Source organism: Salvelinus namaycush, chromosome 18, assembly GCF_016432855.1.
Source record: "Salvelinus namaycush isolate Seneca chromosome 18, SaNama_1.0, whole genome shotgun sequence".
In the NCBI taxonomy this organism is placed as follows: Eukaryota; Metazoa; Chordata; class Actinopteri; order Salmoniformes; family Salmonidae; genus Salvelinus; species Salvelinus namaycush.
Window position 1 is genome coordinate 8,868,584 of NC_052324.1, and position 12,956 is coordinate 8,881,539.

At 44.5% G+C, this 12,956-nt stretch overlaps 1 protein-coding gene across 1 annotated transcript in view; it reads right to left on the reverse strand.

Moving 5' to 3' along the window:
* Window positions 1-798: 798 nt before the first annotated feature.
* Window positions 799-12,956, reverse strand: part of LOC120062671 (transmembrane protein 161B) — a 29,672-nt gene continuing 17,514 nt past the window's right edge. Inside the window, exons 2-12 of the mRNA XM_039012716.1 lie at window positions 9,653-9,756; window positions 8,516-8,599; window positions 6,437-6,534; window positions 6,072-6,228; window positions 4,037-4,188; window positions 3,554-3,614; window positions 3,272-3,412; window positions 2,818-2,931; window positions 2,363-2,537; window positions 2,143-2,239; window positions 799-2,030 (exon numbers count right to left, since the gene is read on the reverse strand). Of these exons, the coding sequence (XP_038868644.1) occupies window positions 1,759-2,030; window positions 2,143-2,239; window positions 2,363-2,537; window positions 2,818-2,931; window positions 3,272-3,412; window positions 3,554-3,614; window positions 4,037-4,188; window positions 6,072-6,228; window positions 6,437-6,534; window positions 8,516-8,599; window positions 9,653-9,756 (1,455 nt within the window). The 3' untranslated portion in view covers window positions 799-1,758. The remainder of the gene's footprint in view (window positions 2,031-2,142; window positions 2,240-2,362; window positions 2,538-2,817; window positions 2,932-3,271; window positions 3,413-3,553; window positions 3,615-4,036; window positions 4,189-6,071; window positions 6,229-6,436; window positions 6,535-8,515; window positions 8,600-9,652; window positions 9,757-12,956) is intronic.

The following is a 12,956-nucleotide window of genomic DNA, read 5'->3' on the forward strand; positions in this document are numbered from 1 at the left end:
CAATGACCCAACACACTTCCAGGCTGTGTAAGGGACATTTGACCAAGAAGGAGAGTAATGGAGTGCTGCATCAGACGACCTGGCCTCCACAATCACCCAACCTCAACCCAATTGAGGTGGTTTGGGATGAGTTGGACCACAAAGTGATGGAAAAGCAGCCAACAAGTGCTCAGCATGTGGGAACTCCTAGACGGTTGGAAAAGCATTCCAGGTGAAGCTGGTTGAGAGAATGCCAAGAGTGTGCAAAGCTGTCATCAAAGCAACAGGTTGAAGAATCTGAAATATATTTTGATCTGTTAAACACTTTTTTGGTTACTATATGATTCCACATGTGTTATTTCATAGTTTTGATGTCTTCACTATTATTCTACAATGTAGAAAATAGTAAGAATAAAGAAAAACCCTTGAAATGAGTAGGTGTGTCCAACTTTTGACTGGTACTGTATCTATGTTTAGCTTTCTTAATGAACCAGAAAACAAACTGTTTGTCAAAGTTATCTGGCTAACTCATTGATCCTGCTTTGTAGTATACCCCTCTGTCCTGACAACTGTTCTTTACTCCTGAACGGGCTGGACAATCATCCCTGTTTTTGAGCTTGTGACTATGTGTGTGTGTGTGTGTGTGTGTGTGTGTGAGAGAGAGAGTGTCAGTAAGTCTAGGAAAGTCTGTACATAGAACAAGATATGCACAAGGGTATGAGTACACACTTGTGCTCTACTGGTTCCTCGTTGGGGACTCTGAAGACAGAAGGCCGCAGGGTTGCTGTCAATCATCAAATGTACAGCCCACCGGAGGGGTCACTTACTTGGCAGCTCTTTCAAATAAAAACACATTTCTAAATTCACAATTTGATCCATGAAACAAAAAACAGAAGACATAAAATTGTAGTTTCCCTACTGGCTCTACAAGGGGAGGACGGGTACAGGGGAGGGTGGAGGGTGGAGGAAAGAGGCCGTAGCTTACAATTGGCATTTGACTTGACACTTCTATTGATCAAAATGCCCTTTTAGTTGTACACCAACCTAACAGCAGGGATCTTACTCACATTCACACGTACCATTCCCTTGGCCACGGCTTGTGTGTTGCTGCCCTCGCTGACTGTCGTCACACCTGTCAGAAGGGGCACAAGTTTCTCTCAGCTCTTCCAGTATGGCTCAGTTTGTACCAGGGACAGTAAAAGGGGGGATAAAATATTTCACAAATCATAAGGAACACACATTTAAAAACCCATGTTCGTCCTTGGTAGCCAGTTAGACATATTTCAATTGAACAGTTTCAAGTGATGGGATCTCAGCAGGGACTCTCCCAGTGAGGTGTCCCCTCCTCCTTCTCCAGTAGCACAAGCATCGCAGTGGTGACCTCTTATTGGCTGCTTTGGTTCACACATCCCTTTACAACATCCACAGCCACCCCCCCCCACCCCACCCCCCACAGTATGCAGAGACAAGGTTCTCTGCTGCTCTGTTTAAGACTGTACACACACACATATTACCTTTACTCTCATTTATATTAGTGTCTTTTGTTAAGGATTTGCAAATCCTGCTCTCAAAATAAAAAGGTAGTAAAAGTCAAGTTAAGAGTCATCCATGAAGGAAGCACTGGGGGTGAACCAGGGGTTCTCTGCAGATATGGTCATGAGTGACGTGGCTGTGGGAGGGGAGAAGGGTTGTCCTTAGAGCCCTGCCCCACACAGTCGTTTCTGAACGGGGCTGGAACAGAGCCCAGTGGGACACCACCCTGACCCTGGGGGAATGCTGCTATGCCGCCATGAGATACTGGTGGTAGAAGAGGCCGAAGATGGAGGTGGAAAAGAGGCAGGCAGCGATCCACCAGGTGAGGAAGGAGAGGAGGCCACGGAAAAGCAGGGGGGTGAACACTGTTCGCAGGCCCCCGAGGGCCACCGACAGCTGGACCACCGATGCCTGGGCCTCCACAGCTAGTCCTGGAGCTGCAGTTGCTGCAGGGTCAGAGTTCATCTCCATTGGGCAGGGGAGGTCTTCCTCAGAGTACACCCCCCAGGAGTGTCCACCTAATACACAAAGAGTAGGGTGCTACATTAGCAGTGTGGTGGACTAACGACTGCTGCTAAATGGTTCAATTTAATATATGAGCAATAATTTCTGATGATGTGCCAAACTCACCTAAGGTTTTTAGCAGCAAGGTTGTATGCAGCAACATCACCAAGGGTGCCACATACTGCAGTGCGATTACACATAGGTAGTAGAAAACACGGGCCACCTTGGAAACAAAAGAAAAAAAGAGAACTTCCAGTCAAGAGGAACTCTTAAAACCCCATTTGTTTTATCATACTCTGCCCATCCGTCAAGGCCAAATGATTGGCCGACTCGAGGCGCCACTCACCATCTTCTGCAGGTCAACGGTGCTGATGCGTCCCGCCTCCTTCTTCATCTGCTCCACGCCCTTCTGGGCCAGGTTGAGGTAGGCCTGGAGGTGGTGCCTCATCATGGCCAGGCGCAGCACACACAGCAGCAGGATGGCCCACAACCGCAACGTGTCATAGGTCTCCTCAGTCATCCTGGTGAGGAGTCAGACACAGCAAGTGTGTGAGTGAGAGAGTGTGAGAGAGCGAGAGAGTGTGAGAGAGAGAGAGTGAGAGAGATGGGTGAAGGAAAAATAAGCCAACGCACGTCGATAATGTGAGAAGATGAGGTTGTGTGTGAGGGTATGAAAGCCAGGAGTGACAGGGAGAGGTGGAAAGAGACGTTACAGAGACGTGAAACTTTGCGAAGGCTTAATCCTTTGACCATGCATGTGGTTGGGAAAATGTACCGACAAACAAAACAAGGTGAACTTACAAAGGCATACTCTCCTTCCCCAGGGCAGGATTCAGGAGGTAGTCCTTGGTTATAGGCTTCACCCACAGCAGTACCATAATAAGAGGGGAAAGGAAGTTGATATGAAGCAAGGTCCTGGAAGAGAAGAACAACATATATGGTCACACATTCTTGTCAGTAAAACGCTTTGCTTATCCAGGAGGAATGTGAATACTGTATGAGCACTATATGTTTATGGCATACTATCATCTACACTCATTGAGGACCGGCTAGTAGACCACATCACTTATTGGTTTATTCAGATCCCCATTAGGGGGGAAGCCCTTCGGCTTTTGCCGAAGCAGCAACTATTCTTCCTGGGGTCCACAAAAAACAATAATTTAAACTCACACCTACTTCAACCAGCCCATTTATGAATGGGACAACAGTAACTGCAGTGAGGGTGAGGAAGACAGGAGAGAAGAGAGGGACTCACTGTGTGACTTTGGCTGTGGTCAGGTTGAGGGCGTCCAGGTGCATTTGAGCCAATCGTAGGCCGGGGAAGGTGAGGAATGCACCAATCAGAGAGCAGAGCAAGGCCAGGATCAGCTTAAAGGTGAGTTTAGATATGGGACCCCTGGAGAAAAGAACAGACAGTTATACTGGGCTAAAGTGTACCTCACAGTCATACATGTGAAAGCGCGCACACACACAGTCCATGAGTCAATTACATTCATGACCCATGCATACTGATAAATAAAAAAAAGCTCATACTTACTGGGACTCTAACCCCTGGTTTTCCAAAAACTGTGTGGCACTTTCAGAGAAATTTGCAAAACCTAGATTGAAATGAAAACACGATTCGATTCTCAAATTGGTCCTACAAAGTCCAGAAAAATTACAATTACAGTACATTAGACAAAACAAATGGAATCTATTCCTCTAGTAACGGATTTAATCTATTCCTCTAATGTAGTGTTCTTCCACCCTGGTCCTAGGGAAGCACAGGGTTTGCAGGCTTTTGTTCTATCTCATCACTAACACCCGCTAGTTAGATAGAACTTGATGTGTTAGTACTGGTCTGGAACAACAGCCTGTGGGCCCCACGGGTTGTACTCACTAGTAAGCAAACGGTACGAAAACGCTAGTTTTCGTTTTCCATTACAAAATGTTTTGCTACGTTTTGTACTAATGAATAGGGCCCAGGATGGAAGAGCACTGTGGGCTAGCCATACTGACAGATGGCTCATGGCCCACTCACCTGTCTCCAGGCCAAACTCCAGGTAGTTCTCAGTGACGATGAGGATGGCCATGGCTTTGACAAAGAAGAAGAAAGCGAAGGTGATGCAGAGCGAGCGCTCGCCACCTTCCTCCAGCTTGAAGTAGAAGGCCGTCAGGGAGAACAGGGTCTTACTGTGGGGCAGGGGAGTTAAGGGAAACGCCAGCAGAAACACACAACTCGTGAAATATAGCCTACTAATCATATTGCTGTGAGCCATGGCCGTGTAGAGACGTTTCTGGAGTAATGGTGGCGGCTCATTAACATAATGGACTCGAAGGATCAGAAGCACGCAACAGTACTGCGCAGTGACCCTGCAACAAGCATGCGCGCACACAGTCTAGCTTCTCTCACTCTCTTAAGCAGCGGCTGTCACACATTACCATGGGGCTCAATGGGCCGGGCTTCCTCAGAACTAGAATGGTGTTCCTAGCGGGCTAAGTAAGGACATGGCGTGCTTCTAGAGCTGCCTTGCATCTCCAAGGTGATGGAGCTCAGCCTTTATTCCACATAGCAATCTCTCAGGCCATTCTGAATGGGGAATCGTGGTAATGTAGGCAAGCCAATGGATTTTCCTTTTCCTGGGGGTCACAACCAGGATACTAAAGGCTGCATTAAAAAAAAAAAAAAGGTATCTGACAACTTAAGAGCTAGTTTCTCTCAAAGGAGCAATGAACCGCCATTATCAGAGCTCAGTGAGGTAGCTGCTAATGACGCCCTAAATACTACTTGGGAAGCAGTCACAGAACGCAAGTGGCAAATTTCGATGCAGCATTTCAGCGAGAGCAGCTTTAGCCCACTTCGTTATACCATCACTAATTGTCAGGATAAATCCAGGCTAACCAACAGGCCACTCGATGGGATGTCTACCTGTCGTGCATTCAACTTTATCAACGCTTACCGAAACCCCTTTCTGTTAGGTGGAAATCACAGAGCTTGGGAAGAATCAGATGTTCCAATACCTCATACTGTAACTTCACAAAAAATGTCATCTGCTAAATCCATTCCAATTTGGCAGTTTTAAGATTCCATTCCATGGCTGAGGCGTGTTAAGTCGAGGTAAACACAACAGGTGCCCGGCTGCAGCCTCTGGCTCTTAACTTCTCCAAGAGGGTCGCCCGAGACAGGAATATGAAATCAAGTGTGCCATTAACACACACACCATCACCATCTTCATCATCCACCTAGCCGTGCATCCCCTCCTCCACGTACCACCCCCTCCCAGTCACCTCTTTTCCCAAGCAAATCAGTCTGGTGGGCTGTGAAAATTGGGCCTCCAATCTTCCTCAGCAGGCATGCAGGAAATGGCATGCCTTCTGACCGCACTCAGCCAGGGAGCGTGGGAAAGATTGATCCCCGCGCACTGTGGCGGAGGATAATGCGTATGATTTGGTGACGCGTCGGCAGAAGAGAGTAGCAGGGAGGCATGTGGTGGCAGGCAGTGGCTGGAGCTGTGTCTGTCAGTTTACGGCTACTTACTGCCGTCTGCCTGCTAAAATGGAACCTGGGAATAATCAAGGCTCTCTCACATATTGTTTTTACACTCTCGTAGAAAAAGAGATGTTAACCGGCAACAGGTAGGGAACAAAAAGGTAGGATTCTCAGTATGTGCACATGAGTGATTAAATGCAAGAACTCTAATGACATTTTACTAGGCCTTTTATGTTATCGTTTTTTGTTTTGTGGACGAAATAGGGGCGAGGTACGTTGAGCAGTGTGTAAATAAATAAATAGAACAGCAGAATATGTACTATCGTGCATGTAATGTTGTCACAAGGGAGGAAAATAGTGTTCACTGTTCGCAGTAACGTCTTTGTTATGTAATAGACGTTTTCACCATTAATGACTTGGCTTGTCAAACGTTGCCATTCGTTGAGGTTGGGGTTCCACTGAAACCCCCGACATCCTCTAGACCTGGATCGCTGTTCAGCAGAACATTGGGACAAATGGATGTTATATAGAAGGAATGATCGAAAGAGAGAAAAACGTATTGGACGATGTACGGACTGAAGGATACATGACAAAGGCGAGGACGAGCAGGCACCACACCACGCTGATGTTCATCTCCCCAGAGGGCTGGGCCACTGTGTAGTACAGCTCGGTGATCAGATACACCACTGTGGCTGCCACCGTGAAGTCCACCAGCCACTGGAACTCTGGGAAGTAGTGCAAAGCTGCAGGAAACGAGCAGGAGGATGAAGAGGAGGATGACTGATTTATTAACTGTTCTGTTACTTGGTTGATTTATGACAGTATTTCTGGACTGTGATGATGTGCTCAGATACTGAATGACGAAGATTTGTTGAGGTTTAAGAGAGAAAACAAAACTGGTTATAAAGATATGAGGATAACTGAATGGTGTCAGTAGATATGGCCTCATACCTAACGTGTCCACTTCTGTGATGCACTTGGTCTCCAGCTGCAGGTCTATGTCCTTGGGAATGGTCAGAGGCTTGTTCTCTATGTGGCCATTGTTCCTCCTGGGACAAAAGACAGAGCGCCAAATCAATACTAGACAGATATGGGGGAGAGAGAGACAGACATGTCCTATGTTGCAGGCAGGTGTACTCCACATCATTTTTCTGGTCATTAGTCCACCTCTAAAACACGGGCACAGCAGAGAGTGCTAAATAAAAATCTACTGCTATCGTGTCAATTTACTGGCTGTCCTGACAGAAAAACACATCATATGCTGGACTATATCAAACTTAAATCTGTGTACTAGGTAATTTAGGCATCTGCGAGATTGCTAGTGTCATGGAGGTCACGAAAAACGTGACAAAATATTATGTGCGCACATTGATGCGACAGAAGGCCACGTCGTGTTTCTGAGCGGTCAGATAGTTAGCGACAAAGACAAGAAGCTGCCATGAGAGGAATCGTAGGTGGCTCATTTCAGCTCGTCGTATCTTTTTATTGATACAATGTCTAGTTGACTCATGTCAGGTCTACCCTAACATGGCAAAAATGTGCAAGCTAGCTAACAAACAACTGTAACCATGTATTTGAGAGACACCAAGTGCTCATTGTGCAAATGCATGTTTTCAATAAACATTTGGAGACTGAATATAGTTTACATGTTGTCAACAATCCAAGCCAACCCAGTATGTTTTGGCCCATAGTTGCACACGTGTCGGTTTTGTTGCTAAACAACCAACCAGTTTATTGTCAACCCAACCAAGGCGTACTGAGCACTGACGCTAGCTCTTTTGTAGTGCGGAGTAGGGCCCCATGTAATTCATAAGTCCAATATTTTGTTATAGAGCTACAGGGGGCAACATGCAGCACAGACTGCAGGAGCAGCACACGGCAGGGGCTGGGCCAGCTGTTCCTTGGACAAGCCAACCTTTCTATAGGGCCTCCGGGACACAGGGCAGTGTTTGTTCAGCCATGTGTGTGTGCTGGATTCAGAGGACAATACTATGGCAAGACACTGGGGCCAAACTTGAAATGTGTCCAAGGAATCTTTGGGGGACCTGACAGGAAAAAGTGCTCGTGGCTTCACAACAAAAGGAATCGAGATGTGTGGCACTAGCAGTCCGTTTTTGAAGCGTATCACGGAACCCAAACCGGCTGCGCGATAAACTCAATGTTTATATCCCAGGACAAATTAGCTAGCAACAGCAAGCCAGCTAAATAGGAGAAATTAGCTAGCAAATGCAAGCTAACTAGCCAAATTGCCATACATGTTTAATGCTTTTCGACCTGTCCCCAATTTAATGTCACTGGTCAAAGTTTGTTTTGATATTTTCACCTGCGTGCCGCGATCGCGTTTGGTGTAGGGCGACACAATACATTTATTCAGGATAGCGCACGCGCGCAGCCGGTTTGGGTTCCGTGTTAGTAAACGTGGCGTCGAGCGCCAACCTGCATCACGGAGGCCTAGGAATTGGACTAGAACTACATAATGGCTCCAAGCAAGAATCTAGAAGATAAACTTCATAGGCTTCATTTTCAAATGTTTGAGAACATTTCACATTGCTAAACCTTGCTTTCTATTAGGCTAAAAGGCATGAACACAAAATGGAGATGAGGAATAAATATCTACATAACATAGGTCTTATTTCAGAACTCGCCATAGAATCGTCATGACTTCTACCCGAAACCATTACATGGGTTTAGCCCTAAAGCTTGTTTTGTTGGGAGTCTTAAACTGCTGTTCATACACTACTGAAAGATGTCACCTGCATGGCCTGGACTGACCAACCATTCAAGGTTCTACCACCTCAACTCACTACCATAAAACAGCCAGAGACCATTCTAAGGCAAGCTTCACTCATAGGCAGAAGCAAACAAACAAAAAAACGTCAGTCCTCTCACTTTAAACAGGCCTTGAACAAGCCTCCTAAACACATCAGCTTAATCACTCAACTGCCACGCCCGTGTTCACCATCCATCTCACAACGTCTGCCTTTCCTTCCTGCCTGATGAGAGGTACCATTCGCTCCCCCCCACACTTACCGGTCTTTCTTGCTCTTAGTTTTTTGTTGCTTTCCGGCAAGGCTCCTCAACTCATCTTCCGTAGGGTGCTGGTACCACCGCAGACTGGGAAAGGAGGAGACAAGTGAGTAATCTAGGTAGCTTTAGAACTACACCAGTGGTCCCATGTCCTGGAGGGATGAAGGGTGGACAGGCTTTAACACATCAATCAATTAACTAACTAATACATCAGTTGGATTGTTGTTTTTTTGTGTTGTGCAAGAACAATATATTTACACAGGCTATGGCCCACTAGGACCAGTATTGGTGACGTAATACCTCACATACTCCAAAAAGTGAGCCCTTCTATTGTTTGTGGTTCCAGGCCTTCATGATTGAAAATGATTAGGACCATCAAATTAGCAAACAATCTGGGTTTTGCGATAATTTACCTGAGAAAATACACACAAGACATCCCTCAAAGCATATTCAATGTATTCGAGACAACTAATACACCTATGACAAATACTTGCCAGAAGTTTACAAAGAGGGTAGTTATCATGTCCTTTGAGGACTGTACTTAAAACAAGAGCTAATTTAAGAGCAGCCTTTTGAAGACTAACATTTCACGCAAGCTCTAACTTTGTCACAAGCCCTGAGAGGCATAGGTGTGAGAGGGAGGGGTGGAGGGCTTGTTTTCATTCATTCATCTTTATTTATTTATTAGGGGAAACTTAATTGCGGATCTCTCTGAAGCAACACTGAGCCTCCTGTTTGGGCTAAAGTTTTTTGAAAAACACATCAACAGCCCCCTAGAAAAAAACAAGCACTGATGAATTATTAAGTGTTTTCTGGGGAGCTGTTTACTCAAAAACACATATCGCACTAATTAGAGGAAACGAGACGGGTGCATTATTTTTATTGCCCGTCCTCTCGGGTTGTCCCAATATTTGATGACGCCCTTTGGTCTATGCGACGCGACTTAAATTATTATTATTTTTATTCCCTTTCAGCAGACAATGAAAAAAGAGACTGTTTACAAATTGAGCAAATACTATTTTCCGCATTGTTAAGACTTGAAATGAATTGTTCTGATGGGAAAACCACTGAGGAGATTAAATCATGGCTCTTAAAGACACCATCAGAAACATTAATGTCAGGAACAGAGTTCTACATTACCTGCCACTGCAGAGTAGCCATCTTGCAAAGGAATAATGAGGTATGATCTTCTGAATTACACTGGCCATTACCATAGTAACCACCAGCTGCACACCGATCACACCCTGAGGGAGGGAAAACAAATCAAGTTATAATCTAATAGGAATTGGACAGATATGAAATACAGTACACACATACAGTTGAAGTCGGAGGTTTACATACACCTTAGCCAAATGCATTTAAACTCAGTTTCACAATTCCTGAAATGTAATCTTCGTAAGAATTCCCTGTCTTAGGTCAGTTAGGATCACCACTTTATTTTAAGAATGTGAAATGTCAGAATAATAGAGAGAATAATTTCTTTCAGATGTATTTATTTCATTACATTCCCAGTGGGTCAGAAGTTTACATACACTCAATTAGTATTTGGTAGCATTGCCTTTAAAATGTTAAACTTGGGTCAAGCGTTTTGGGTAGCCTTCCACAAGCTTCCCACAATAAGGTGTGTGAATTTTGGCCCATTCCCGCTGACAGAGCTGGTGTAACTGAGTCAGGTTTGTAAGCCTTCTTACTCGCACATGCTTTTTCAGTTCTGCCCACACATTTTTAATCGGATTGAGGTCGGGGCTTTGTGATGGCCAATCCAATACCTTGACTTTGTTGTCCTTAAGCCATTTTGCCACAACTTTGGAAGTATGCTTGGGGTCATTGTCCATTTGGAAGACCCATTTGCGACCAAGCTTTAACTTCCTGACTGATGTCTTGAGATGTTGCTTCAATATATCCACAATTTTTCTTTCTCATGATGCTATCTATTTTGTGAAGTACACCATTCCCTCCTGCAGCAAAGCACCCCCACAACATGATGCTGCCACCCCCATGCTTCATGGATGGGATGGTGTTCTTTGGCTTGCAAGCATCCCCCTTTTTCCTCCAAACATAACAATGGTCCTTATGGCCATGCCAGTTCTATTTTTGTTTCATCAGACCAGAGGACATTTCTCCAAAAAGTACATTTTTTGTCCCCATGTGCAGTTGCAAACCGTAGTCTGGCTTTTTTATGGTGGTTTTGGAGCAGTGGCTTCTTCCTTGCTGAGCGGCCTTTCAGGTTATGTCGATATAGGACTCGTTTTACTGTGGATATAGATACTTTTGTACCCGTTTCCTCCAGCATCTTCACAAGGTCCTTTACTGTTGTTCTGGGATTGATTTGCACTTTTCCCAACAACGTACGTTCATCTCTAGGAGACAGAATGCGTCTCCTTCCTGAGCGGTATGACGGCTGCGTGGTTCCATGGTGTTTATACTTGCGTACTATTGTTTGTACAGATGAATGTGGTACCTTCAGGTGTTTGGAAATCGCTTCCAAGGATGAACCAGACTCCAATTTGTTTTCTGAGGTCTTTGCTGATTTCTTTTGATTTGCCCATGATGTCAAGCAAAGAGGCACTGAGCTTGAAGGTAGGCCTTGATATACATCCACAGGTACACCTCCATTTGACTCAAATGATGTCAATTAGCCTATGACATAATTTTCTGGAATTTTCCAAGCAGTTTAAAGGCACAGTCAACTTAGTGCATGTAAACTTCTGACCCACTGGAATTGTGGTACAGGTAACTATAAGTGAAATAATACGTCTGTAAATAATTGTTGGGAAAATTACTTAGTCATGCACACAGTAGATGTTAACAAATTATAGTTTTGGTAAGTTGGTTAGGACAAGAACTTTGTGGAGTGGTTGAAAAATGAGTTTTATCCACTATAATTGATCATTTCAATAAGCATTTTTCTACGGTTGGCCATGCTTTCCACCTGGCTACCCCTACCCCGATCAACAGCCCTCCACCCCCAAAAGCAATTCGCCCAAGCCTCCCCCCATTTCCCCTTCACCTAAATCCAGATAGCTGATGTTCTGAAAAAGCTGCAAAATCTGGAACCCCTACAAATCAGCCGGGCTAGACAATCTGGAACATCTCTTTCTAAAATGATCTGCCGAAATTGTTGCAACCCCTATTACTAGCATGTTCAACCTCTCTTTCGTATCGTTTGAGATTCCCATAGATTGGAAAGCTGCCGCGGTCATCCCCCTCTTCAAAGGGGGAGACACTAGACTAGAGGTCGACCGATTAATCGGAATGGGCCGATTAATTAGGGCCGATTTCAAGTTTTCATAACAACCGGTAAAATCGGCATTTTTGGACACCGATCACGGCCGATTACATTGCACTCCACGAGTAGACTGCGTGGCAGGCTGACTACCTGTTCTGCGAGTGCAGCAAAGAGCCAAGGTAAGGTGCTAGCTAGCATTAAACGTATCTTATAAAAAAAACAATCAATCTTAACATAATCACTAGTTAACTACACATGGTTGGTGATATTACTAGTTTATCTAGCTTGTCCTGCGTTGCATATAGTCGATGCGGTTCCTGTTAATTTATCATTTAATCACAGCCTACTTCGCCAAACGGGTGATTCAACAAGGGCATTCGCAAAAAAAGCACTGTCGTTGCACCAATGTGTACTTAACCATAAACATCAACGCCTTTCTTAAAATCAATACACAAGTATATAATTTTAAACCTGCATATTTAGTTAATATTGCCTGCTAACATGAATTTATTTTAACTATGGAAATTGTGTCACTTCTGTTGCGTTCTGTGCAACAGAGTCAGGGTATATGCAGCAGTTTGGGCCGCCTGGCTCGTTGCAAACTGTGTCAAGACTATTTCTTCCTAACAAAGACAGCCAACTTCGCCAAACGGGGGATGATTTAACAAAAGCGCATTTGTGAAAAATGCACAATCATTGCACGAATGTACCTTACCATAAACATCAATGCCTTTCTTAAAATCAATACACAGAAGTAAACATTTTTAAACCTGCATATTTAGGTAAAAGAAATTCATGTTAGCAGGCAATATTAAAATAGGAAAATTGTGTCACTTCTCTTGCGTTCATTGCACGCAGTCAGGGTATATGCAACAGTTTGGACCGCCTGGCTCGTTGCAAACTAATTTGCCAGAATTTTACGTAATTATGACATAACATTGAAGGTTGTGCAATGTAACAGCAATATTTAGACTTTTTGGATCGGGTGGCATCCAAAAAGATAAAATACGTAACTGTACTTATTTCACTGAAAGAATAAACATTTTGTTTTCGAAATGATAGTTTCCGGATTTTACCATATTAATGACCTTGTAACTTGTTTGAACAGTCAGTATACCGAAAGATATTTGAAAAAGGCTTGCGGTGTGAACAAGATAGATGCAGTACCATGTGTATGGGATCCAACCTGTGACCTTCACTTCTGATGAGAGCATC